Source organism: Catharus ustulatus, chromosome 10, assembly GCF_009819885.2.
Source record: "Catharus ustulatus isolate bCatUst1 chromosome 10, bCatUst1.pri.v2, whole genome shotgun sequence".
Lineage (NCBI taxonomy): Eukaryota > Metazoa > Chordata > Aves > Passeriformes > Turdidae > Catharus > Catharus ustulatus.
In genome coordinates this window covers 15744382-15771638 of record NC_046230.1, presented here as the reverse complement: position 1 = coordinate 15771638, position 27257 = coordinate 15744382, and the positions used below count along the sequence as shown (strand labels likewise).

At 45.6% G+C, this 27257-nt stretch overlaps 1 protein-coding gene across 3 annotated transcripts in view; it reads left to right on the top strand.

The window, feature by feature from the left end:
- TP63 (tumor protein p63) overlaps positions 1 to 27257 on the top strand; it is a 98044-nt gene that overhangs the window by 19378 nt on the left and 51409 nt on the right. Inside the window, exon 3 of one of the 3 annotated variants that reach the window (XM_033068713.1) lies at positions 153 to 285. In XM_033068713.1, the coding sequence (XP_032924604.1) occupies positions 153 to 285 (133 nt within the window). Of the gene's footprint in view, positions 1 to 152; positions 286 to 14172; positions 14349 to 27257 lie in introns of those variants that run through there. The other 2 variants (XM_033068714.1, XM_033068712.1) reach the window with 2 other exon arrangements.

Sequence of the window (27257 nt, the reverse complement as noted above, 5' to 3'; positions counted from 1 at the left end):
GGGGGTAGTTGTTCCTCAGAATTCCTTACTTTGTCATGAGACTGGCTTGTGGTAATGCCAAAGTCCTGGGCACAGGGGAAGGGAAGAAAGGGTTGGGGGGGGGTGGAAATAGAACTTGGCCAGTTTTAACTTCATTACTTTGTTCTTTCCAGGCCAATATGCTCGGTTCAGCCAATTGATTTGAACTTCATTGATGGCCCATCTGAGGATGGCTCCACAAACAAAATTGAGATCAGCATGGACTGTGTCCGGGTGCAGGACACTGAGCTCAATGACCCAATGTGGGTGAGTAATGAGGAACTTCCTTAACCTTTGGGGGCAGAAGGGGGGTTTTTGCAGGAGCTATTGCAGCTGCATTGCCCCAGGGCCATCTTCCCACCTTGGCTGGCTCCTCACCTGCTCTTCTTTCCTGCAGCAGCCATGGCAGGACAGAGGGATGAGGCAGCTAAATTGGCAGGAGAGCTGAGGAGCCTCTTGCACAGGCTACTCAACCGTCCCTGCACTCTCACTGCTTAGAGACAGTTTGACCTCAGGGTTCAAGTAATTTGGATTCAGGGCACAGTTGCAGTTTTACTGACCAAGGCTAGAGGTTCTTCACTGTTTTTTCTTCATATAACACTATATATGAATGAAAACTTGGTTTTCAGATTGTGGTCGGGTTCTTTTCCCCTCCTGTCTCTTCAGACTGGAGTGCAATGAGTCTTGACCATGGGTATCTCAGGGATATGGCTCAAGACTGGAATGCAGATGAGGCACTGCTGGTTGCTGGTTCATTGTCTTTGGAACTAATAGACTGGCTCTTTCTTAGCAATAGCTCTTCTGAAGAAGCCAGGTGCTTTTTTTGCAGGCTGGAGAAGGAGGTATTTCAGGAGTTTGAGTTGCTCATGTCCTGTTTATGTTCTTCCTTGGTTTTGTATGCTTCAGGGTAAAAATAAAGTGTAGCTTGAAATTTGTGTTGCTATCTGTAAAGGTTCTTGTTGTACTGTTTCCATCCTGAGAATCTGTTGTCATCTAGTTCCCTGGCTAATCAACCACAATTTTTGATGTGGCCAGTGGTGGTGTGTTGGCAGGCTGTGTCCTAGTAGTGTTTGTGACCTGGAGGATTGTCTGCAAGGAAGGAGCTCCTGGGTCATTCTGGCTGCAGTCCCTGCTGGCAGGAGGTTTGGCCTGTCAGTGCTGCACTGGGGTGACTGCTGGGGAGGCTGCAGTGCTCCTCCCATTCCATGAAGGTTAGAAAGCCAGTTTGAGGTTGGGTATGTGCAAGTACACAAGGAGAGGTGACCTTCATCACATCCGGTTGTCTTTTGATTCAGCGTTTGGTGGGGTGGTGTGCAAACTTCCCATCAGTGTCTAGATCTTGGCTTTTTCCACCATTATAGCACAGCTCCAGTGAAATGGTGTCTCTTCAATTGTCCAGAAGATTCTCAATGTTTACAGGGGATTCTGATTTTCAAAGTGGATGATAATGGTCTGTTTGAACTATGTTCTAAAAAACAATCTCCAACAGTTTAAAGGTTGTTAGCAGTAACTTTGGTCTTTCCATGCTCAAATTTGGATTTGTGGCATTGAGCACAAGCTCAGCTCCCCATCTCCTGTTCCCCAAGCTGTCTGCAGGGCACTGCAGTGGCTGTTGGGTTCACTGAAGGCCTGTTCAGGATCTCCCTCCCCCATATGTGATGCAGTGAAACATGAATGGAAAGTCCCTTCCCCTTGCTCTCTCTGAGCACTGCTGAGGTGAGTGCTGGTGTCTGGGAAGGGTGCAAGAAGCTTTCTCTGTCTAGTTACTTCTTGCTGATGATGGGTTTGAGCCCAGCCTTGCAGGAGGCATTTCTGGAGAGGCCACGCTGCAGGGTGACTTCTTTTTAAGAAGTGTTTATCACTGACGTGACAAGCTGAAGGGGGAGCGGGGAAATTCCATCCATCCTCACCCTTACTGTAAAGGTAGCAGCTCAAAATACATTAATGTATGTACATTAATAAATGTTCCAGTTTGTCTTCAGTGGAAGACAGCACCTTCTCTCAGTTGAATGCTGGACAAAAGCCTTCACAAAGCAAAATATGCATTGCAAACCTGTGCAAACAGCCCGTCTTTTAAAATGAGGAAAGCTCTTTTTACTCCCCTTACCACCACCACCACCTCCCTATAAATTTGCAAACATCCCTGACAGGTGACAACTCCCCTTGCAGAGAAGTCTGTGTTTGCTTTGCTGTTTCTGGGGCTCGCAGCGGCTGCAGCTTTCATTGGCAGAGAATGTGTAGCCTGGGGCAAGGTGTTTGCTTTAATCTGAAATACCTTACAACTCTCTTCCCCTCCAGCTTCTCTTTTCCTTTGGATGGCTTCGGGGCACGAGCTTCCCTTGCACCTGTCTCTCCTGTAACCTCAGCCATGTCACTTCTAGACACGAGGTGCTGCACGCAGCTGATTGCAGCAAAGGGTTGAAGAGGGCAGATAAACACAAAGGAATGCAGCAGAAACAGAGGGGCCCTGGGAGATGAGCACTGAGATCAAGGCAGAGTGCTTTATAGTATTACATTAGTCTTAGGAAAAGAGCAAGGCCAGTTTTTCTCCGAAATGCATCATCCTGGGAGGTTTGGATGGGTGCAGAGCAGTTAAGAGTGGTTTATTTAAAGCAGTTGTCCTTGTGTGAAGTTTAAAGCAATTACAATCAGCTTTTAAAATAAGCTTTGCACCTTCTTGCAATTTATGGCTGAAAAATGAAACTTGCAATCTAAAAGATGCCCATCCTTGAGACTGAGTTGTGTTGATGAATGCAGCTTGTCTTGGGGGTACAAGTGCTTGTTCACAGCAGAACTACCAGTGGGGAAGGAGCTGCAGTGCCTGAAGAAACTGTCCCACAGGTGGGCTGGAAAATGAGCACAAGTCCTGCTGAACAGCCATCAGTTGTGTTCATTGCCTCAAAAATGCAACTCTTTGGGGAGAAAGCTGGGGAAGAAGCTTGGGTGACACAGAAACCCCTCTTGCTGAGACCCTGCAGTTCTCACACACTTGTTTTGAGGAAGATATAATCTTCTGTGCCTGTGTAAGAAAGGGTAAGAGAAACTGGTGATCTGCACTACCTTGGGTCAAGAAAAATCTGGAGGGGACAGGAAGAGGTTTTGGTATAACAATATGCAGTCAGCAACCTTCCCCAGCCATGTGCCTCATGACCAGCTCTTTCACAATGCCCTGGGTGCCCATGCTGGCTGTCAGCTGTGGCTCTTCCTTTCGCTTGGTATGAACCACAGGCAGGCTGGGAAACCCCAGCCAAGATCTGCCTTTTTTGCATAACTGGAGTGAAGGGCTGGTGGTCCCTGTGGGTGTGGAGAGCACTCACTTTCTGCCATGGCCCTGGTGTGGGAGGGAGCTGTGGGTGGCCGGGAAGGTAAGTTGGATGTGTGTCCTTGTGGGCCTCCTGCCATTCAGTAAGTGCACCTAAGAAGGTGGTCCCCAGCCTCTGCTGTGATCAAGGATGTAGCCCAGCAGCTGTGGGGAGTGGTGGGGTGGTGTCTAGGTCTCTGCATTCAGGAGGAACACTGATTGCAAAGCCTGTGTCCTGCAGCACCAGAAATCAGGTAATGTTACAGCAATTTTATATTTGTGTCTGACTGGTTAAATGTCCTGGGGCATCAGGGAGGAGGGGTCTGGAGATCTCTCTCTAGGAGTGGGTGTGTGGCAGTGCAATAACCCCTGCATTGTCCTGGAGCCCTCTTAGTGCTGTCAGCCTGCTCTACTAGGTGCAAAACTGTTTTCTTTTACTATCTCTCAAAAGTCCTGTGAACTGCTCACTGATGCTAAGAGATGCTGGACCCAAACAAAGCTGCTTTGGGCTAAGGATTTCAGCAAGAGCATCCTGGTAAAAGTTTTATTTGAGGGGTTTACAGAGTCTGTAAGTCTATCACCATCCTGGCAATGTGGCCAGGGCTCCGGGGGTCTTGTTGTCAGGAGCTGGAGTGCTGTCCCCAGGGATGGAGCAGCTCATCCCCCTCCCCCTGTACATACCTACCTGTCATGCCCCTGAGCGAGCTGTCCTCCCGCAGCCCCTTGCCTAACCAGTTCAGTGGAATGTCTGCTCCCCAGACAGTGCCTGGTCAGAGTTTTCTTAACCTGAATCCATCCCTCCCCATAAAAGGCAGAGAGAATTCCTTGGTTTTTTGTTGTTTGTTTTTTTGCTTTGGTTTTTTTTTTTCATATTTATTAAATTTAAAATTTGCAGACTCATCTTCTGCAAATCATGGGGCTTTGCTGTGTGTGGCTTGAGCAGCCTGTGGGGTGGGTGTCTGCCCTGGGGATGGTGGTGTGTGTAGGGCTGTGTTTGGGTTTGGGTATACAGCTTTATGGGCTTTGGGTGTCCCAAGCCTGGTGACTACAGAAATTTTGGAAGTGCAACACGTGTTTCATAGTTCTGAAACAGAGAGCTTCAGCACTGTAGCTCTGCTGTTCTCCTTTATGCACAGAGGTGAAAGTAAGAGTAGGCTGTAGGGTGGATAAACTGGATGCATCTTGTGTAGCAAAAAGAGGTGTTGAGGGTCTCAGCCTCAGTCCTTTTACCAATGAACATCTCAGAGTGTATTTGATGCTCCCCAATGGAAATGAGAAACCTTTCCAATATTTAATTTGCTTTAGGCTCATGAAGGAGCCACTAAAGCACCTTGTACAGAACACATTCCCCAGGCTGGAGCCCAGCAAGCTGTAGAGGAGCTGTTCTGGCCCAGGGTGGCTCTTGCTTTCTTGTGTGTGCTCCCAGCCTTAGCACCATGTAAATCAGTAATTCGTATTTGATGGCCATGCACTGAATTGCTGGTCCCCATCACGTGGGAGCTGTGGTCAGGATCTGCTGTGCCTCTGATGGACAGACACAAAAAGCTCCCCCCTCCTGTCCTGCACAAGTCTTAAATCCTATCCCACGCTTTAATATTAAAGTGCAGGCTCTGAACTGAAATTTTAATTGCTTCTTAAAAGTGTTTTTCTGGGCCAGGAGAAGAGAAGTCTGCTTGTTGCAAGGTAAGGGCTGAAGAAGCAGGTGAACACTGGCTCTGGGGTGATGGAGCTGTGGGATGGGAAGGCTGTCCCTGGGTACCCACAGCAGGGTGGGGAGCTGATGTGGTGAGCAGTGCAGGAATAGTGCCTCTGTGCAGGGATTGACTAACACCTGATGTGTGCTGCCAAGGGCTCTGGCAGCTGCCACAGCCCTGCATTTTGTTGGGAAATGGTTTTGCACCTGGAGGATGAGGCCACTTTGATAAGGGGATGCAACAAAGTGGCTTGTGTGGCCTTCTGTTTCCATGCCTGAGTATTCCAGGACTGACCAAAGAAAAGAAGGAAGGAAGGACTTTGTTCAGCACAGGGATGTGATCAAAGCTTTTATTACTGTCTGGTTTTTGTTTGAGAGAGTTTGAGGCTTGCCAAGTTTCTCTTCTTTGTGGTTATTTATTCGTTCCATAGCTGTGCAAAGAAAGTTGAGATTATGCAAAGACATTTCCATAATGAGCAAAGGCATTATTCTATTGGAAGCTTCCCTCCAGCACCTCTTCTGTTTGCAGTTGAACTCAGAAGCTCTCTTAATTTAGGCTTGGCTTTGTAAACCTGCTGAATGTTTAATCTTCTGCCGTGTAGGTCCCTCCAAATGATCTAATCATCACATTTAGGGCTGCAGATCAAGATCTCAAAATGGTCAGTTCTTTCAGATAAGAATGAATGTAAAGAATGTATCTGTATGTTTAATCAAAGTCTGAAGACTTCCCTTATCTTGTGTGTTGCAGAACCCTAATGACATATTTCTGTTTCTTTAAAATAATTTTTCCCTAGCACTTTCCTGTGCTCTTTGGCCCTAGTTCTGGCTGCACAGCAGGGATGGCTGCATTTCTTCTTGCAGGAGTGCAACCAGTTGATGAGTAGTATCCTCATACCAAGTATTTTGTCTTTAATGTCTTATCCAAGGATTCTCACTGGTATTGAAGAAAACTACTGGGTGATCTGTCTGCTCTGTAATCATGCTGGAAGCATACTTAAAATTCCTTTAAATATTTCTTCCCATTCAGCATCTTGCTGTACATTCATCTGGGGAAGGAATAAATAATTGTAAGCTGAAAAGCACAAACCTACAGGGAGAGAGTCCCAGTGAAAGGGGGTGTTTCAGGAGATGTGGCTTTAACTCCCCAACTCTATTGCTGTGAGCACCTGACATGGAAGAGTGTGGTAATTGGAGTCCTGTCCTCTGCCTACATGCAAATGCCTCCAAACAAAAGAAGCAATTGCTTCAGAAAACATCTTCCTCAAGCAGCTAGGCCTGCCTCCAGAGGTTTCCATGGTGCTACAGTGCTCCTTGAGCAAGTATGGAGCAATAATGCATTAGTGCTTATTTTACATCTTTAAAAGGTCTGCACACACACTTAATTAAAAGGCATCTTGATCTTGAAACAATAGATTGTAGGCACTTTTTCCTCTGGAGCAAGTTTAAGGTTTATGCTGTCTTGATGGGAACTTCACTTCTATCTAGTTGATAGGATCCTCTTTTTTTCCTCAAAATGCACCTTCCTCTGGGTGTTATGGTTGTTTAGTGTTATTCATTTGTTGGGTTGTTTTGGTTTGTTTTTTTGAATTGTAAACCAAATTGTTTGAAGAAGGAAAATAAGATACTTTTCTCTTGTTAGCTGGGAGGGTGATGAATTGAGCTGTCTGTATCCAGCCAAATTAAAACTGTGGAGCTTTCTGGTACCCCTCTTGGTGGGATGAGGTGAGCAGTGGATGGAAAGCACCTCACCTGCTGCTTCAAGCTGCGGAGCTGACCATGCCAGGGAGGGATTTCTCCTTCCAGCCTAAGACAAACCTGGAGCACAGCCCTGGGAGTGTCCTGCTCCCTTTCCTTGTCCAGCACAGCCAGAGTGTCTGTGCTGCAGCCAGCTGTGGGGTGTAGCGTTTGTTTTAAAAGTTCTCTCTTGCATTAATTGGGATTCTTGCTTTGAAGAGAGTCCTAGGCATCCAAAGTCTCACTGTATATGTTTCTTTGTGGTTCTGCAGATTCTGCCCACAGTCCTCTTAATGACTATTATTTTTTCCTCCAATATTTTGTGAGGAGACTTCTGGACTAAGTAATGTTTTCTACTGAATGTCTTTACCATCTGCTTTCCACCTCACTGTCACTGATTTGGTAGCACTGAAATTAATGAGTGAATTGTCAGGCAGTCACAAAAAATTAAATCTGTCTCTGTGAAGTGCAGGTTTAAGGAGTGGTTTGTGTCCTGGGCTCGTTTGCTCACTGAGCTCCTCTCTAATCAGCAGCTGAATTTGCAGAGATTAATGAAAGATCAAAGGAGTTTTCAGTAACAGGTATAACTGTCACTCTAAAAGCATGGACTTCTATCTCCAGCCCGTTTAAACAGAAGGAAAAGGTATGAAGCACTTTTATTTCTCCTTGAGAGCATGGATCGGTATGGTGGACCACACAGTAATGTCCAGACTGGATTAAAATTAAACAACTCTGAAACAAAAGTGATCAATCTTCTGGGGAAGACCAGCACTACAAAGTGCAGCATTTCTTCATAGGAAAAAAGGGATAAACAAGCTTCCAGGTTTCCTGCTTGGGGAAGCGTGTTGCACTCCAAAGCTCCTGGGCAATATTGGATAACAGTGATGTGTTAATAGGAGAAGGGTGAATGGCCATGGGTTGTAGGGTCAAGGTTTAATAAGGTATTGGGAAGACTCTTCTAGAATTATTCCAAACTGGCAACTTTCTTTTAAATAGTGGATTATTGTAAAAGGGCTTGGGTGGGAGGGAGTTAGCAGCAGCGCAGAGGCGGGTTGGAAAGAGCTGCTGTGATTGTGCATTTACAAACAGTTGTGCATTTTATGAGACCAGTCTCTAGTTTATATAAGATAAGGGAAGCACAACACTTTCCCCTCAGCTGCTTGTGCAAGAACAGCCCTGGTCTGTCAACAGTTGCTCCTTTCTGTGACTGAAAACAAAAGCTCTGTAATCTGTTGCTATCTCCTTCTCCCTTTCCCTGGCAAGAGCACTTGTTCTTGGGGGTGCAGGTTTGTGCTGTGACCCTGTCCTGCCTCCAGCTGGAGGGATGGGACTGTTTATACCAATTAGGAACAATTTTCATTAATTTTCTTGTGTAACTTCCTCTCTTCTGAAAAATATTGTATAAATATGGGGGGTTGGGGGTGCTCAGTCATGCTGTGCTGAGCATCCAAAGATCCTCGTGAGGCAAAAATGCAGTTTGAGTATTGAGGGTAGTTACTCCAACCAAAGAGCTGCCCTGGCTTGAACCCCCAGAGTCACCATGACACATCTACATGCATGAGTGTCTGCTGACCCACGGGTTGGCATTCATCAGTGCAAAAGTGTCTGCTGGCTGGTCGTTTTGCAGGCTTAAGTGCTGACTTGCCAAGGTATCTGCGTCCAGATGGTTTTACCGCTAAGCTTTTGTAGTGAAAGCAAACTTCCTAAAAGAATCACTAGGGTATGGTAAAAGTGGGAAAATTAGATAAAAGGAGTGCCAGGAATAAGCAGAAAGACTTTTTGATAAATTCGCGGTATGCTTTGTGTGCCTCCTATGTCATGTCACGTCACTGCTGGCATTTTGGTGGAAATGACCCTTGATGGGGTTGCAGGGGTTTTGGTTGTGCAGGCAGTGGGGAAGGTGTGGGGACCTTGCATCACCTTGGCTGCAGAGCTGAGTCTCTCTGGAGGAGTGCCTTGCTCTCTCTCATTAAATGGAGCTCAGCAGCTGGAGGGCAGAGGCCCCAGGGGCTGTGCGCGCCCTTCCTAAACCAATATTGCACAGCGGTTGTGAAGGGAACTGGTTTTGTTTCATAATTCCTTTCCACCTTCCCTCTCCCTGCTCCCCCACCACGTAGCGCTATCTCTTGACATGATGCCATTAACTCTCTAATTAGCCCTAGGGGTGTTCTGGGGGAGATAACGAGGCTGTAGGAGCTCAAATAAGCAGCGTGCGCAGATGTTTACCCAGGGTCGGAGGGCAGGGCTGTTGTGACAGGAGATTGCCTTGGGGAGGGCATGTTGCTTGGGAAGGAGCAGCCAGTCTGCACCATGGGCACATCTAGGAGCTGGGCTCTCCTCCTGCCTTTGGCAAATCCAGCTATTTACCCTGCACTTCTGAAAAAAATGCAGTTAGAAGTCCTTGGAAAAAGGGATTTGATCTTCAGTGTTAAACACTTGCATATTGACCACGTTTTTCACATGAAGGTTCATACATTTCAGTGGAATTTCTGGGTTTCAGTCCTGTCCCTGAGTCAGTGGTGAGGAAGCCAGGAGGTTGGAATTTGTGCTCCCAGGTGCACAGGGGTTGCTCTGAGAGCTGAGGCTACCTGGTCCCTCTCTTGGTATGGATCAGCCGCAGTTCCATGCGGTGCTGGGATGCACACAAGGCTGTAGCCAGTCAGCAGCAAGTAGGATGCTGCCTTTTATACCTCATCTCTTTTTTTCATTTGTTCTGTCTTGCTATAAATGGTTGGATTAAAAACAAAAAAGAGGAAAGTCTGTTTCAGGGACCACGTTGTTTTTCCCTCTCTTCCTTGTGGTTTGAGCAATGAAGATTAGTTCTCTGTGAGTTTTCAAGAAGGCAGGGTTTTTTTTATTTTTTTTTTTTTTTCTGTTTAACCTGGCTTCCTGCTATTGCAGAGTACACATCTGTCCCTGCAAGGTCTGCACTGAAAAGACTGTCAAAGCCAATTGGCAGAGGCTTGTTTTTTGAGCATTCAGCAGTTATTCAGAGGAACAGAGAAAAAAAATCCACCCAAACCTGTATACTATTTTTTCCTCCTCCTCGTGTTATCTCAGTCCTAATTTGTAAACATTTCTGAGTTAAGTGAATGTCACAGTCTGGTGACGCAGTCAATCCAGATGCTATTTTTGTATGAGTAGAGAGGTCTGAGCAGATATTTTTATTTGATCTGCAGGAAATTCTGCATGAACTGCCGAACGCACAGGCAGGTATGCATGCACACGCCTCCCTTCTACAAGAAATTACACAATCCCCAACACAATCTCCAGCTGCAGCTGTGGTAATGACATTTTTAATTGTCACAGTTACCTTGCGACCAGGGAGGGTTATTGAGAACTTGCCTGTGGTACTGGTGAGAGGACCTGGGATAAACCATCTAAGAGCACAAGGAAAGAGCATTCAAAGACTCTGAATCAGCAGTTTGACTTGGCTGACAGCTCATTTTGGAAACTTAGGGGTCGTGCTTGCATTTTATTTTGTTCTTTGGCATACCAGCAGGAGCCACAAAGCATTGCCAGAAGCTTTCTAGAATATCTGAGTCAGAACTGGGAAGGTTGCAGCTGAAACTTTCAAATCTAACTAGCAATTATTATTCTTAGTTTCCTAGTATTGGAGGTAAATTACTTTAAGGAGACTTCCTTTCCTGAGGCTGAGCTACTTTTTAAATTTCAATCCAACCAAGCATCCAGAGCATAAGTGCTAGGCTTTTCTCTCAATGCTTTGTTTTCTAGTTTATTCTTTTTCTGTTTGGGATGGGGGAGAACTTGTTGGACTCTCTATATTAATAGAGTTAAACCTTGTTCATCTGGTCTCAGCACGAAGTAATTCTTACTGATGTGTGAAAGCAGGGCCTTTGCCTGAATCTGTTTGCTTTTTCTGATTAGGCTAATTGGTATGATAAGGCATCATAATCTCTGTGTACAAAGATTGTCTTACCATGATTTCAGACCATTACAGTTGATGATTCCCTTGGAGACCTGTCCAGAAGGCTCAGACAAATTATAACTCTCACTGTCCCACAGCTGGAAAGTGAGTGTGCAGTGTAAGGAGGTGGAGGTATCCTTTTGCATTTAGGACTCAACCATTTTAAGCATTATGGTATTTCAGGGAATCAGGTTTTCCTCTCAGAATCCCAAAGAGATGCGGCCTGGCTGCCGTTAGGTTGTTGGAGGCCTGTCTACATAAAGACTTTGTACCTGCAAAAGGAGGGTCTGGGAACTTTTCTTCCTCATGACAAGGTAGAAATGTTCAAACCTTTACTTTTCCCTTGTGACACTGGTGCCAATGTGAATATCCAAGGCATGGCATCAACCTTTGAGACAGGAGAGTGTCTTATGAGGAGAGTGCATTTGGATCTGAGACCAGTGAAGCAAAGTTTGGAACTCTGGGGTGATGAGAAGGACACACCTGTGCCTGGGCTGCAGCAGTGTTGGTGGGCACAGTATCTGGTGCTTGCTGTGTGACCTCCTGCTACCCTTCCTGGCATGGTGGTGTCCTCCTTTGTGTCCCTTGTAGATGATGAATTTGCAAAAAGCTGCTTGTCCAGCATCTGCTGCAAGGTGACCACACAGGGTAATGCATCTGAAACAGAGCCAGGTTGGGGCTGTGTGTACAGAGGGCAGGGATTTGTGCTGACATGTCAATTTATTCATGCTATATACACCTCTCCTCGTGTTTGACATGCAGATCTCTTTGGATAAACTTCCACGTATCTCTCTGTATCTGGGTGTTGCTTCACCCACAGCCACCTCCAGCCACCTGTGGGGCAGAAGATGGCAGATACCGCACACAACAATGCTGCATTAATGACCTGGAAAAGAAGCATCTTCTGAGTTTCAGAGCATAGCTATGAAAGAGGTTTTTGCAATGATCTGCTGGGGTTGGGAGATTTATGTATGTCCCTTCTCCTGCTCTCTCCCTCCCCTCCATAGTTTTTGAACTCATGGGCCAGTATCAAAAACGTGACAGTATTTAGGGATCCAAATGGTCATCTGGGCACAGCGTAACCTTTCCTTGCTGTTAGACTACAGAAAATCCATGGGTGACATGAATTCTTCATGCCCAGCTCTGTGTGAGCTTTGCAGTGGTGCTACAGAGTGCCCCATTCTGCTAACGGTGCTGTGGCTGCTCCCTGTGAACTGTACCTGGATCTCCAGATTAGCACTGGTGTGGCTTTTTGGCTGGTGCCCGTATCGGGTGAGATCAGAGAAGTGCATCGGGCACAGCCCCTGGTCTGAGGAGGTGCTGGGGAAGATGGGGAGAAGGGCAAGGGGCTGTGGCAGCGGTCTGAGTTGTTGCTGTGATCAGGGAAACCGGCTGTTGTGCTCGGCAGCTCTTGCAAGTAGCTCAGGAGCACTGAAGGTGTGTGTGGCCCCGAGCTGAGCTGGGATACTGCTGCTGCTGGTGGTGGCTCGGGAGGGCTCGGTGCTCCTCTCTGCAGCCTGTTCTGGGAAGTGCCTCCCTCGCTGTGCTCGGTGAGGAGGAGTCGGCAGGGTGCTCTGGAAATGCTCCCAACCTTTTGCTCGCACCCAGCAGCTCCAGTGAGCTGTGCTTGCAGGGTGAGAGCTACATCACACTCCTGCTGCTTGTGGCGAGGGGCTGCTGCAGGGGCAGGGGGACACTCTAATCCCCTGCTCGGTTTGTTTCGCTTCTTGCCTGAAGATGGTTTTGCCCCGTTTCATTAGTGGCAGCCTTAGGAATGTGCTGCCTGCTGCAGCCCGGGATAGGCTGGTGAGTTTGCAGAGTAACTTGCAGAGCTGCCGTGTGGCAGGAGGGGCAGCCCAGGTACCGCCAGCCCCCTGAGCAGCTCAGGCTGTGGTTTCCATGTGTCATTGCCGTGTGGCAGGAGGGGCAGCCCAGGTACCGCCAGCCCCCTGAGCAGCTCAGGCTGTGTTTCCATGTACCATTGCCGTGTGGCAGGAGGGGCAGCCCAGGATCCGCCAGCCCCCTGAACAGCTCGGGCTGTGTTTCCATGTGTCATTGCCGTGTGGCAGGAGGGGCAGTGCTGGAGCCGCCAGCCCCCTGAACAACTCAGGCTGTGTTTCCATGTGTCATTGCCGTGTGGCAGGAGGGGCAGCCCAGGATCCGCCAGCCCCCTGAACAGCTCAGGCTGTGTTTCCATGTGCCGCTGCCGTGTGCCCGGAGCGCTGGGTTGGATGATGCCCGGGGCGAGGCGCGGCAGGAGCAGCGGCAGCTCCGGGCGGAGGCGGGAGCTGCTGAGCCCGTGTGTGGCTGGCAGCCCTGCCAGGACCCTGTCCCGACCCTGGCCGGTCGCTGGTCCCCCGGCAGTCCGCGCTCTGCGTTTCGGCACTGCCGAACGGGTCCCGAGATAAAGCTCGGAGCGCTGTCACTGGGCTGGGCCGCGCTCCGCTCTGGATGTTGGGTTCCTGTTGGGTTTCCTGCGTGTCCCCTCCCCAGCCCTTTGGGAAGGTGTTGTGTTTCTCGTGGCTCGGTGGCGCTTCGGGAGCCCCTGCCCTTTGTTGTGCCGCCCGCCCGGCGGGTCCGGGGCTCGGGGATGCTGCTCTGACCGGGGCTGGACACCGCCGCAGGACACGGCTTTGGCCGCCTGTCCGTGCTGAGATCACAGCGGGGATCTCCTGCACGGCTCGCCCAAGCGCTCTTCCTATCTTTTGAAAAGTTTGCCGTGGGCATCCTGTCCAGGTGCTTTTTACCGAGAGGCACCCAAAAACTTCTCCTATGTATTAATTCAACGCATTAGTCCCTTTGGACGAGTTGGGGTTTTTTTACATGGTTTTTTAATCATGATGCAAGCTGGAGTGATGCTCTGCAAAGACAGGACCTGTTGGCTGGGGTTATGGGTGGGAGCACACAGGTGACAGAGAAAGTAGCTGGATTGTGGTGCACGGAAGCAGTGATTGATTCTCTCGAAGCTCCTTGGTGGTTTTGTCCCAAATCTACTCACAACAGCAGCCAAATACTCGGCTGCATTACTGCACCACTGGTGTTGTGCATTTCATCTCTATCCCTTCCTGAAAGTTTTGGTTCTTGGTAGCAGCAAAACTTGTGGCTGGAAAAAAAATAAAAATCCTTGGATCTTTGTAGAAAATAGATAGGAGAAGTTTCTTGGAGCAGCTCCTTTAGAGCAATTCCATAGCTCTCTTTTGAACTCCCAAACTTGTAGAAAAGTGACAGGGGAAAGTTATTGTTTCCTTTCTTTTCCCTGCCTGTCTTTTTTTTTTTTCTTTTCTCTTTTTTTGGCCATTTTCCCCCCCCCTTCCCTTTGCTCTTTAGAGATTGGTGATAAGGAATTCTAACTACTTAATGAGCTGGGAGAGGCCTCTCTCCATTGGAGTGGAGGACTCCAGGTGGCACTTTGACAGATTGGACAGGTAAGGCAGGAGAGCCCCACCTCCTCCTCCTTGCCTATAGTTAGGTATATAAGGGAAACTTCAATTATGCAGAGAGGCACACTCTGCGTCCTGTTATCTCCACAGTAGCATCACATATTTTTAGGGTCTTCTAGGGGGTGGGAGGTGTTTGTCAAAATCCTGGAGCCAGAAGAAAGAACAGCAGCGTTGATCAATTTGACTGCTAACATGTTGTACCTGGAAAACAATGCCCAGTCCCAGTATAGCGAGGTAAGGACTCTAGGTTTGAGCTGTGATATCGCTAATATATTTTTATTTTAAGTGAATATGTGCGATTTCTTCACTCCTCAAGTTAGGTGTGGAATATACACTTGTTTTTGTGAGACTTTTGCATTTTACAATGGGAAGCAGAGTTCGTTGGGCTAAATATCTGAATGAGTGTGAATTTCAGACCTTTGTTTGGGACAGTGAATTTGTTTTGGGAGCCCTGATCAGCCAACATGATTTTCTTTCATTGGAGAAGCAAGGCAAGGCAGTTGTTTATGGAGGGCAATGCACACAGATTGCATTCCTGTAGCACTCTGAATACTAGCTGTGTTGTCTGCATTATGACTCTTTTACGAGTCTTTTATTGCCAAAATCGCTGCTTGTGGTTTAAAGTTTATGGTATCTAGGAAATCACTAAAAATGTGTCATAAATCCCTTCTTAGGTTACTTTTTAAAGGAAAATAATATGCAAACAAAGATTCTCAGCTGCAAATGCTGCGTTAGCGTCCACACCAATACCTCTTTTACTCTGTTAACTTACTCAGTGCTGTTAATACCTTGCCTCATAACTTGCAGCAGCAAGGTATTTAACACAGTGTTTGTATAAGCATATTATATGAGGATAAATATGTGTACAATGGATGCATTTTGCTTTCTACAGCTCTTTGCACTTCATGAGTGTGAGTGGGGCGCAAACTTCAGGTGCAGCTTTGATTTAACTTTTAAAAATTATTTATTTAATTACTTTTAACCAGCTGGGTCGATGCTTTGTAAGGTGGCAGTGGAGAGGATTGCCACACGCTGTGCAAATCTCAGAGGAAGTTACCCGAGGTTGAGGGAGATCTAACGACAATATTGGTTTACATTCCAGCGGAGACAGCAGCTGTGTTGACACTTGCCAGAGTGGCAAAGCAGCCAAAGCTCTGTGTGTGTGTGCGTGTGTGTATTCCTGAAGAAAAGGCTTTGAGTGGAAGGCACGGGGTACGAGCCCCAAAGCAGACAGAAGCTCAGCCACTTGGAAGAGAAAGCAAAATAGAAATTGAAAGGCCGAGAGCATAGCTAGGAGATGAGACAGGAGGTGAGGAAAAGTCTGTTGAAGGTTTACTCGAGCCTTACACGCCTGGGACGGTGGGTCTGACTTGGGGAGAGCGAGGGGTAAAATGAAACCAGTGTGCTCTCCCCATCCCTGTCTGCAGGGAGCCCAAAGCCCCGTGTGCGTGTGGCTCCTCCGCTGCCTCCATGCCGGACACCCCAGTGGGTGACTTTTTTTTTCCTAGGTTAATTATAAACTCTTAAATGTGGAGAGAGCGCTTCTTGGAGTGTTTGCTTGGTGCTATTTGTCTGCTGCTATCTGATCAACTTTCGCTGAATAGCAGCGGTGGGGCTGTGGAGTCCCTATGGTTGACTGGCTGGGCTCATCTGTCATAACGATGCGCTCAGGAGCGTTCTCGCTCCGCTTAAATGCCACTCGTCACTATTGCTGTCACAGGAGGTTTTTAAAAGGCTTTAGCTCTATTTTTATTTTTTTTTCCTCCCCCCATTCTCCCTCTTAGCTCGCTGGATTTGAGCAAGGTGCACTGACTTTGTTCATCCAGAGAAGCATTGTAGGGAAGGAAAACCCTGTTAGCGCTGACTTGGCTTTGTTTCTGAGGAACAGCAGCCTTGCTAATGACTTGTCTCAAAAGAGAGGGAGACTTGTTAATGCTCAATTAAAATATATTGGTGATGATGAACCTCACCCATCTTAAGCTTGCAAACAACAAGTAGATTTTGGCATGATTTCCTTAGAAAAGAAGAAAAAATAAAAAACTCTCAATGTGCAGATGGAAGCAGTGCTTTGTTGTCACGGGTAATTGCAGTTCAGATTTTAGAGCTGTTGCTGGGTTGGTCACAAGGTAGACATACCAACTCATGAAAAACTTAGTAAAGTCTCACTTCTAGGTTTAAAAGTGGACCTTTTTTAAGGGGAGGGAAGTAATTTCACCCATATTAAAAATCAAATTTTAAAATTAAGAGCAGGGAGTCCTCTCTCATCCCAAGCCCGTTTCTTGGGGTGCTTTGTTCTGGCACCCAGGATGTTGGCTGTGTGCTGGCAGATGCCGAGCTCTGCCATCCCCACACGCTGGCTGTGCGGCGCGTTCCGCCCTGGGAATGCGTTCCCAGCCTGGGAACGGGCCGTTTCACAAGCCCCAGTGCAGGCTGTGCGGTCAGGGCGGCGAGTTCGCGCCATCGCCCACGGCCCTAGGCCACCCGTGCCTGGTGCCGAACACCACGGTCAGATGGGCTCCTCCCAAACGGGCCAAATCTGCTTGGGAAAAGCTGAGAGAGGGGAGAAGGGTGTTAAAGTGAATCACAGCCCTGAGAGGCTGGAGGTGGAACCTGTTTCAACCACTTTTTCAGCTTAATCTATCCCAGCATTCGATCTGGGTCAGCTGTAAGAACAATTAAGCTCTTTGTTGGTAGAGCACTGGACTTGATGACCCTGGAGATCTCTTCTCGTGTGCTTATGAGTAGGAGCTATGAAAAGGAGAGAGACTCTGGGTGGTTATTAATAGGATGATGAGGTGCTGATGAACAGAAACCCTTTGAATGTCATTGTGTCTTCCTACCTCATCTCCACATGTGGAATTCTGTGTTGTGTACAAATGTTTGTGAGGAAGTATGCCCAAAACTGGGTGTGAAAGAGTACCTACAAGTTTGTCTGGTCTTGTCCAAGTTTCCTGCGACCTTGTGGGGGGAGATGAGAGCAATAGAGATTCTCTTCATGGACTCTGGGTTCCTCTGCAGTTTGGCTGAGTGATGATGCAGAGTTTGGAGTACTTGCTAAAATCAAATTAAATCGTTGCCAAAAGAATAAACATGTCTTGTTCAAACAGTGATAAGAAATATGTGCCATGACTTTTGATTATATCCATCATCCTTCCCAAAGATCTTCCTGCTCTTTGTGGGAGACAAATTAAAGAATCTCTTTCCGTTAAGATTTTTATCATAGTTTTGGGAGGGGTGGGAGGGAAACTAGTTTTATGCTAAAAACTTGTGCACTGCTTTATGGTTTTTTGGCAGCATTCCTTCACGCTGAAAATTAGGAAAAGCTATGTATGTATGACTGGAAATATCATTGAGGGTTAGGATGACCTCTTCAGAAGGGAGCCTTTTTAGTTTTGTTTTCCTTTTCCCTCTTTCCTTTTAAGTAATTATTCAGATGTGTGTGTTTGAGCTGTAGTGCTCTGGGTGTGAGACCTTTCTTTGTAGAAGCAGGCATGTGGGGCTCCAGGGTGGCCTGGAAGGATATCCTGAGGGAACTGGACCTTCTCAGTCAGGGAAACATTTCTTGTGCCTATCTGGGATATTGGTTCAGCAAACCTTAATTTAAGGTTAAAGAATCTGAAGGTTGAGATGTCACTGATACTTTGAGCATCAGCATCTGCACTGGTGTGCAGAAAAAGTGTGTCCAGGTTTTATCATCCTTGCTGTCAGCCTGGATTTGTCTGAGAACTGCCAAAGGACAAAGCCAAGGCTTTCCTTGGCTGATTTTGCCACATGGCATAGTCATCATGACTGCATTTGACCAAGATTCTTTCCCTCTTGCTTCCCCTTCTCTGTGACCCTCAGCCAAACCTGGGGTAAAAGAAATGATCTCTGAGGGATGCTGCCTGGTCACTGCCCAGGAGAGCAGCCCACCTGCTTCCTTCCTGGAGGTACCAGGAAGAAAGGATTATCCGGGCAGTACCCTCTGAACCCCACATCTTGTCCTTCTCCAAGATGAAAAAGCTTGGATAGATGCTATAAAAAGTCAGATTTATTTTTTTTTTTTCTCAAGTAAGGAGGTTTTGGCTAAACCTGACTTTCTCTCCTACTTTCCCATTTGTGATGCTATTATGGAGTTCTACTGGCTCTGAGCAGGCAACCAATTCCCAATCCCTGGGGAAAGAAACCTCTCCCTGAGCTGTGCAAGATTCAGATACGAGTTCCATGCCTTCCAGTGGCCTCTCATTATTTAAATGGTATCAACACCCCACACGTTTGGGCAGAGTCTGTCATTAGGAGCAAGAAATAGGGAGATGCATCGGAGGTTGTGTTCCTTGATGGTATCCCTGCAATTCCATCTGTGCTTTTTGTGCATTCATCCTTCGATTTTTGCCGTAATTGCACTTACGGGATTGAAGTTTTTGTCATATGATGTGCAGGCTTGAGAGGTGTGTGTCTTATCCTTGGACTGCAAAGGTCTTCTGCAAGATTGTAGAGGTCCTATATAACCAGTTTCTGGGTTTTTTTCCAAGAGGTTTTCAAACTGCATTCCAGTTGCAAAGGTTTAATCTGAGGTAGAAAAGCCTAAGGTCGGAAATGCGTTGATCTTTTGTTTGGACAACCTAAGTGGGTGATACTGCCTTGTTTGGGTTTGGCAATGAAGAAGGTTAAGAAGCCCAGAGAGATGGGTGGTGGGGAGCTGAGACCTGCCTCTTGCCGTGTGCCCATCTCCCTCCTGGCTGAAACAAGGGGATTGTGCCGCAGGAGGAACGCGGGGAAGGGCGAGAGTTGAATATGCTTCCAGTAAGGATCCAGCCCCTCACTGCAGCAGCTTTGTCGTGCCATGGATGGCCTTTTGTTCTGTCATAGGGTACCCAAAATCTTTTGTGGTAGGACAGGTAATGTGACCCCCACGTTGAGCAGTGAATTGGGGATTTTTCCTGGAGAAATCCTCTCCTTGTTTAGGTGGAGGGATGGGACCTCAGCAGGCTATGTCTAGCCTGCCTGTGCTTAGACCATAGTCTAAGGCTATGGGTATAGCCCAGAAAAAAGTGATTGTGGGTGGAAAGAATTAAATATGTGCTTTATCGCACAAAAATGAAACCTGATGACATTAGACCATCTGTACTGTTTTAACTGTGCAGCACTTGTGCAGAAATCAGGACAGTCTGGCTTTTTGTGAAGCATTGATACTGCTCAGTTACATACATGCTCTGGGGTTTGTGCTGTCATGTAATTGCACTTGACACAGATTGGAAATTGCAGCTCTGTTTTACAATTTTCCATGGTCAAAAGGAAGGTTAGTAAGCAGTAAGAAATCAGGGACAGATGATCTTCTCAGTTTCTTTCTTCATTTGGCAAAATAAAAAAAAAAAAACCAACCTCTTTTCATACTAGAAAACATATATCTATTTTTTGGTGTGAGAGATGAAAAAGAACTGCCATTGCAGTGTGGTCAGGGTGTTTTACATCTTGAAGTGGTTGCAACTGATGATCCATTTTGTTTGCTGTAAGTTGACTTTGGTTGAGACAGGATGAAATTCTCTCTATATATAGATATATCTATATATATCCATAGTCTAGAAGTGTTTTTTCCTTGGGGACTAGAACTGCTGTTTTGACGACTTTTTTTGTATTGGTCTGATGGTTTGAATCTTCAACAGTGTCACCAACACCTGATTTCTGATTTCTTCCAACGTGAGCCCAGTTATGCTATTGCCTAGCTCCCTCAGAAGCTCTTTTCTTTCTTTTTATCTGATTTGTTTTAAATAATGAAGCAATGGCTTTAAGTCAAGTTTTTTTTTTTTCTCCCTGTGCATAGAGAAACATCAGAAAGGAACTCTTTCTACCTTGCATTTCAACCCATCTGGTGGCAACCTTTTGGTTTGCATTTGTCAAGTTATGCCTTGTGGAAGTGTTTATTTCCAGTTGCAGCTCTGTTTACTGTGAGACAGAAGCTTCAGTAGTTCTATGAAGAAGACATGGCATCTGCAACAGGAAAGCTGTGGATGTGGGATGTGAGAGGGTGTAAACCACTTGCTTTGCACTTTTTCCTCTGGAAGGCATTAGTTATAACTAGTGGAGAAACTACTTATTTCATTATCGTGAAGGGCTGAATAAAAGCGGGTGTTGCCTGGCTCAAGGCAAATTTTAAATTCTATTTACAAAATGTTCCCACTGAAAAAAAAAATCTGGAAACGCTTCAGAAAGGAGCTCTTGCACCGATGGATTTGTGCTAGACATTGTTAAACCCTGTTATTTTTCTGGCACTGCCTCCAACGCCTCTTGAGAATGTGCAGAGTAGGCAATAAAATGAATGCAACTCTTTTAAAGCAAGGTTGCATAAATCATCTGAAAGGAGAGGAGCTTCTTGTGCTCTAGCAGCAGCACTCACTCTATCCTCTCCAGCAGAGAAGTGAGCTCAAAGCTTGGCCTGGATTAGTGTCAAGTCACTTTTGGTATCAAGTAGAATTAAGAGGAAAATAATTTCTCTCCAAGGGTGTTAAGGTTCAACTTTTTTCCCTTTGCACGTGTTTTCTGGATTCTCTGCTGTCTCAGTGCCATGATCCTTGCAGTCCCTTCTCAACTCTCCAAGGCCATGATCTTTAGGGTGACACATGAGCTCAGCCATGGTCAGGCATGTGGGTGGGTCTCTCCAGTGAATAAACTTGCTGTTCTTAAAAATCTCCCTGTTTTGTTTTGGCTTCTACAGCAGTAAATGATTTCTGAGAATTCTTCCAGTCTTCAGTTTCCCAGAGCTTCCCATCAGAACTTTGCTGTGCTGGGAAAAGAGGCTCTAATTGTCAGATTAAAGAGCAGCTTTTCAGTAGGAGCAGACCTAAATAAATAATGGCATAAAGCTTTTTGTATAGCAGCCCAGAACACACAAGGCTTTGCAAGTGATGATTTGGCTGTGAGCTACTGACAAGAAAAGTTCATCCCTAGGTTTCTCTGCACTATTTCTGATGAACACACTGAGTCCTGGGTGAGAATCTCAGCTCTCCTCTAAAGGAGAGCCTGTGGGAGGGTTAGCTTAGCTGCTTGAGCAAGGAACAAAGAGCAGGAAGACATCTAATATAACTGAGGTTTTACTTCTGTAAGGCTGCTAATATAGGGAGCAAACCCAGTAAGAAACAAGTGTTCAGCGAGTCTCAGGAAGGGTTTAGGTCCTTGGCATTGTCCAAGTAAACTTGGATCCTCTTTGGGAACTTGAATTTAAATTTGGTGATTTTATTTGAGATTACTGACCATTGTTACCAACTCCATGCACAAGCAAACAACAAAAACATGGAACATGTGTAGGGGAACTTTTAGGTGGTTGTTTGTTTGGGTTTTTTTTTTTTTTTCTTTTTGTTATTTTGTCTGTGTGCCTGTTGGGTTTTCTTTTTTAATTTGTACTAGGATTGAGTGAATTGGGAGTTGATCCAAGAACACTCAATGATATCTTGTATTTTTTGCTGTTTCACCTGGGGTCTTAGTGGAACAACTAAAGGAGCAGTGTTTTAATTAGGATGTGTGTGCTAGTATCTTGAGTGGATGGCTTGAGGTGTGATGTATTTCTGGGCTTGTGCTCAGTCTTCCTCTCACTTTGGAAGTGGACCCAAGTGGCAAGGCTGAACATGCTTGAAAATTAATGCATTGATTGGAGCCCAGAAGCCTCTTGGGATTGATTCCAGAGTTTGGATCCGGATTAAACTTCCCCCCAAGGACTTTGGGAAGTGGTATACAAGGGGACTTGGTGAAATTTGAGACGAGTCCAACTTCCTCAAGATGGCAAGAAGATGAATGTTTTTACCAAGGGCAAGAAAGTGGGAGGAAACGCCCAGTTTAGGGAGGGAAGGGGAAATATTTTATGGTGGGGTAGTGTCTGGGAATGAAAGGGATGGATTGTGTCTCAGCAGATATGAATCTTTCAGTTTTAATCCACATCTAGGAAGTAAATACAAAGAATCTTGCCAGCTTTGGGGAGAGGGGAGGAGGTGCTGGGCGTTTTGGTTGTGCTGCTGAGGCAGAGATCCCTGTGCTGCAGAGCCGTGGTCCAGCTGTGTCAGGGGATGATGCACAGGGCTGGAACACGGCACCTCAGGAGCTATGGGAGCAGAACAATAGGAATAGGTGGATGCCAACAGAAGTGTTGAGTCAGCACTTGGATCTCCCTGCCTTATGGGAAATGACTTAAAAGTATGTCTAATCATTTTGCTTGTTTGTTTTGGCTTTTTTTTTTTTTTTTTAGGTAATGTCAGGGTGTCTTTGGGAATCGCTAAAGTCTCTTTTGGAGAGTGATAACTCAAAAAAAAAAAAAAAAGTAATGAAGTTCTGAGTGCTCTGTAAAACTTGGGTTTTGCAGATTTAAGTTTATAACTCTGAGATTCTCAGTAGCTTCTGCAAGCCTCTACTGTGATTTCTCACTACTGCAGTTTTACTCTGCATTTCATCTATAGCCAAAGAATTGGCTCCCTCAGGAGTGTTGGTGGTGTCTGACTAGAACTGAATAGATTAGCAAATCTGCCCCCACCTTCTTTCAGCAGCAGCAAAGTATGCAAAAAGTCCTTTAAAAGGAAACCAGAACTGGCCAGGTGTCACCAATACTTTGGAAACAGGAAACTACTCCTTCATAGTAAGGCATGAAAGTTGTTGAGATGAGCCTTGGTCAGTCCACTTTCTTTTCTGGAAGGAATTGTGAATGTTCTAGTTGGAGGGGTAGGGTGTTTAATGTGGTATCAGATGGAAATTAGTAGGTATATTGTTACTCAAAAATCTGGAAGAACACCTTTCTGTCTGGACAGGGAAAGGTCTGTGCAGCTGAACACCTCAAATGTAAACCTCTGAAGCTGTGCCTTGCATAAGTGACCATGGCACCGTGTGTCCTGGTGTTTGCTGAAGTCAGCAGTATTGGACAGGGAGGGAAGTACTGAAAACTGGGTCTAGTTTTGCTGTTAGACATTGGAGGCCTCATGCCAGAGAGCCCATTGGAAATCCTGCATGTGCAGAATATGTGGCAAAGTGATTTAAACAGTTGGAGAATATTCTTGATGTTTGTAAAGCTGACGGAGTGAAGTCACTGTGGATGAAGCAGTGCCTTTGCATGCATGTTGTGTCTGTGTACACTCACAGCCCCCTCTCTCAAAAACCAGCTCTTGTGTCTCGTGTATGCACAGCCTGACATCTTTGGAAAACACCATATAAAATTCCTGCTCACCTCTGAGTAAACTGCAGTAGTGATGTGAGGGTGTTTGTCATGTGAGCTGCAAAGGCAGGGTGGGGAGGGGGGGGGTCTCCTGCCTGTGTGTGTCCTGCTGTACTGAACCCAGCAGATCCCTGGGCTCAGGCAATGCCAGTGCAGATCAGGAGCTGCTTTCATACAAAAAATAGTGTTGGAAGGCAAAACCCTGCCTCCTTTTGTTCTCTGCATTTGGGATCTAATCAGAATTTGGCATCCAGTCTTCTTGACTCCTCCCTCGATCTTGAAAGCTTTTCAGTCTGCTGTTTGGTGTCCAGGCTTTTGGGAACACTATCCAGGAGTTTTCTTGCTTGATTTGGATGGAAGAAATGGCCAAATACATTAGAAAATCCAGTAGATCTTCCTTTCAATCTGTAGGGACTCTGCTGCTGTGTAACCCTTTTCCTATGCTTGCTCTAACTTGTTTTAATCTGCCCTTTGCCCTCCTATAACTCTTCTTATGAATTCTTATATTCTGTAGTTGCACCATGCTTCAAAGAGTGGGCGTGGGGGGTTTGTGTGTGGCTTTTCTTTCTTTTTTTTCTTTTTTTTTTTTTTGCTATATGTTTAACTGCTTGACTTATTTAACTTGCAGATGATCTGAATTTCTTGTTTTGACTAAAATGCTACCTAGCTGGAGTATTTTACTTTTGTGTCTAAAAAATGATGCATTCGGATTTTATTGAGCATAATGATGAATTTGGGCGCTAACTTCAATTCCTGGTTCTGTTCTGACCCTGGTTTATTCACTGTCCTTGTGCCCTTTGGCCATACTTCAGTGGTTACTGTGCCTGCAGCCTTTCACTGTGGATGACACACAGATATCCTGTCCAGCCTAAGCTGCCCTCTCAACACAATAAAATGCTGCATGTCTGAAATGACTGATAACATCAATGGTTACCATCCAGTAAAGAGTTTAAGAAACAAGGCAGCTTTAATCAACTACTGAGTTTTCCTCTCCAACCCCTGCTTCTCCTCCCACCTCCCGATTTGTATTTTAATTGGTTTCTCTTAAAGTTCTATTTTTATTTTTTTGTCCAACTTTTCAGTGTTGTACAAACTCAGCACATAGAATTTCTGGGCACCGACTGAGCTGGGATCTTACAGTTGTTCTCAGCCACTGAAACCAGGCGAAAAAAAAACCTTGCTGAGATCTTGTAGTCGTTTTCTGTTTTTTCTGATGCAGGTCTTTGTCTTCAGTTATGTTTACATCTCCTGGGATCATGAGGAGGTGCTTTTCCTCTTTGTCTGTACTTTGTGGCTCTTCAGATCTTTGTTGATATTGTATTGTCCAGCTGGGAATTGGAGAACATAGCAAACTCTTTGTCAGTCTTTCAGTTTTAGGAAGCTGAGTGTTTGGATTATTAATCAATTTCTTTTAAGATCATGGAGTTCTAATGTCTTGTGATTTCATAAACATAATATTGTATGATTTCCTTTTTTTTTACTACTGTCTTTTCTTTTTTGTTTATATGTTTTCAAATTCCATATTAAGTTTTTGAGCACAAGCTCAGAATGAAGAAATGACTGTGCAGTGGGGGCGGATCTTGGACTTTCCTGTTTTAAACTGTCTGAATTTTCAAGATAACTGAGCCTAGCTGAAATACTCTAATGAAAACGGTTTATGTTTATGAAAGGGATTTTTGTTTTATGGTCGAAAAACCCTAAAATGGTTTGACTTTCAGAAACACCATTGCTTACTATACAAGAGGAACTTTTTTTGAGAGCCCAATTTAGAATTTTTTTTTAAGAGCCTAAAATGCTGCTCTGGGGAGGTCAGGGATATTATTTTTATATGCACTGGAAAATATTTAGGAGTACTTACACAGTGTAGAGTGTCCAGCCTTAATATTTCTGTGAAGTGGGATGCACTGTCATTCTGATAATCCTCGAATTAGACAAGGTCTTTTACGTGAACCTGTGGCAGGTGGTAGGAGTCAGGAATTGCAGGCATTCCTGCTTTGGGCTGTGCTTGTTTTAAAAGACACCCTGCTCCTGGCTGAAAAACACTTCTTGCTGAGTTAAATGAATTAACTAAGGGACAAAACTCAAAGTTTAGCTAAAACAGAAAACTATTACAGCTGGTGGGGGGAACAAGACAACTGCAAAGCTTACAACCCCTGTGGGTGGACAGAAACTTGCCCTCACATTGCTTTTCATTAATTTGTCTCATTCTCTGAGCCCACAAATACTTGCATATGTGGACTTTACCTTGAACGTGAAGTTCTGTGTTCAGCAGTAATGTGGCTCAGTGAAATGTGACCTGCAGCCTTACAGGCTCTAAGTTGTGCTGCTTCTGTGAACCTAAAGGGTGTGGATGTGGCATTGTGAGTCTGCTGGAATAGCTCATCCCAGTGAAAATGGCACAGACCCTTCTGCCTCCTGCAGTGTACAAGCCAGATTGTTTAAGTGTGATTCTCTGTGTGTTTGCAAGTTAGTGATGTGCACTGATTCCTCCTGCTCAGCTCCTGTGGTGTGTTGCTCACCATAGGGGCCATAGGCTGTCTGGGATGGTTGGGACAGAAGGGGTGCTCTGGTAAAGTGGGCAGAGCAGTCAGGTTTTTAAGCTTGTACATAGTGGTATGAGCTGAGTTGATCATTTAGTGGTGGGTTTTTTTTGAGGGGAGGTTGTGTTGTGTTTGGTTTGGTTTTTCTCCTCCCCAGCTGGTTGAAATGGAGTGTCTTCCTTAGGCTTTCCTTATGTATTTAGGGGCTGTTGCAAGCTGTCCAGGCAACTCCTGGAGTTACTAACTACTTAGCATGAAGTACCTGTGCAGGCGGATATTGTGTGTATCACTCATGGGGTTTTGGTTTTTGTTCTGCTTGGAAGAATATTTTTCTCTTTATTAATCTTTAGTTTCTTAAAATTGTGGTGGTTGTACATATTGCACAGCCCTGTAGAGGTCAAAGATTCCTTTCTCAATAGTACAGGAGAAAATGTACAGAAATACTTGTGCTCCCTGCTTACAGGTGGGACTGAGCTGAGGAGAGGCTGTGCTGCAGCAGGTCTGATATCTAGGACAAGTATGATTGAGTCAGGGCTTCTTTTAATCCAATGCCCTCCATTGCACTGGGAACCTGTTACACCACTGGGATGGGAAATAGCCTCCTCACTTCCTGGAAAAAGCAATGACCCAACAGCAGGATTACTCAAATCAGATAGGTTTCCAGGCACTGTGCTAGAACAAATCAATCTTGGTAACTGCTGGTGTCTTTGGTTCAACCGAAGTTATTTGTTCCTTTGCTTTTCACATTGAGTATATGGTGCATGTTATCATTTTATCTGAGGGTTCCAGGTGCTTGGTGTATTCAGCTGCACAGTAACTCTATGGAAAAGCCTCTGCAAAATAGACCCACAGGATTTGTTTCCATTTTAGAACTGGAGCTGGAGGGAGCATGGCTGAGCTGGTATAGAAATGAGCTGTGCACATCATCCCCTCATCACTTGGAGGGGACTAGAGCAGTGTCCAAACTGAGTTTGTTCCTCATAAATAAATTTTTCAGTCTTTCTCTCCTTATTTTTTTTTGTTTGATTTGGTTTTTGGTTTGTTTTTTTGTTTGAGGTTTTTTATGAGAAAACAGACTAGAGAGGAAAATAAAATCACAGCTTTCATTGTGATGACTGAGCTATCTCTGCTTCAGCCCTGATCTTAGCTGAGGGCCGTGGGTGTGGAGCCTTTTATATCTTGGCGCTGCTCTGCCATGGCACAAGCAGAGCGCTGACATGGGCTATTGTATCAGCTGCCATCTGAGCAACTGGCAGTCAGCAATATCTTGGTTAATAATTGTGATAGAGGCCTTTCTGTTGAGCTTAAGGGACTTACTTCCACCTACTAAAATCCTTTGTTAAGAAGATTTAAAAACTTAGGTGGATTCAAATATTTCTGGATGCATTTGAGGTGTCTGTCATCTGATTTGGATAGGAAACGCTTATCCTGCTGCTT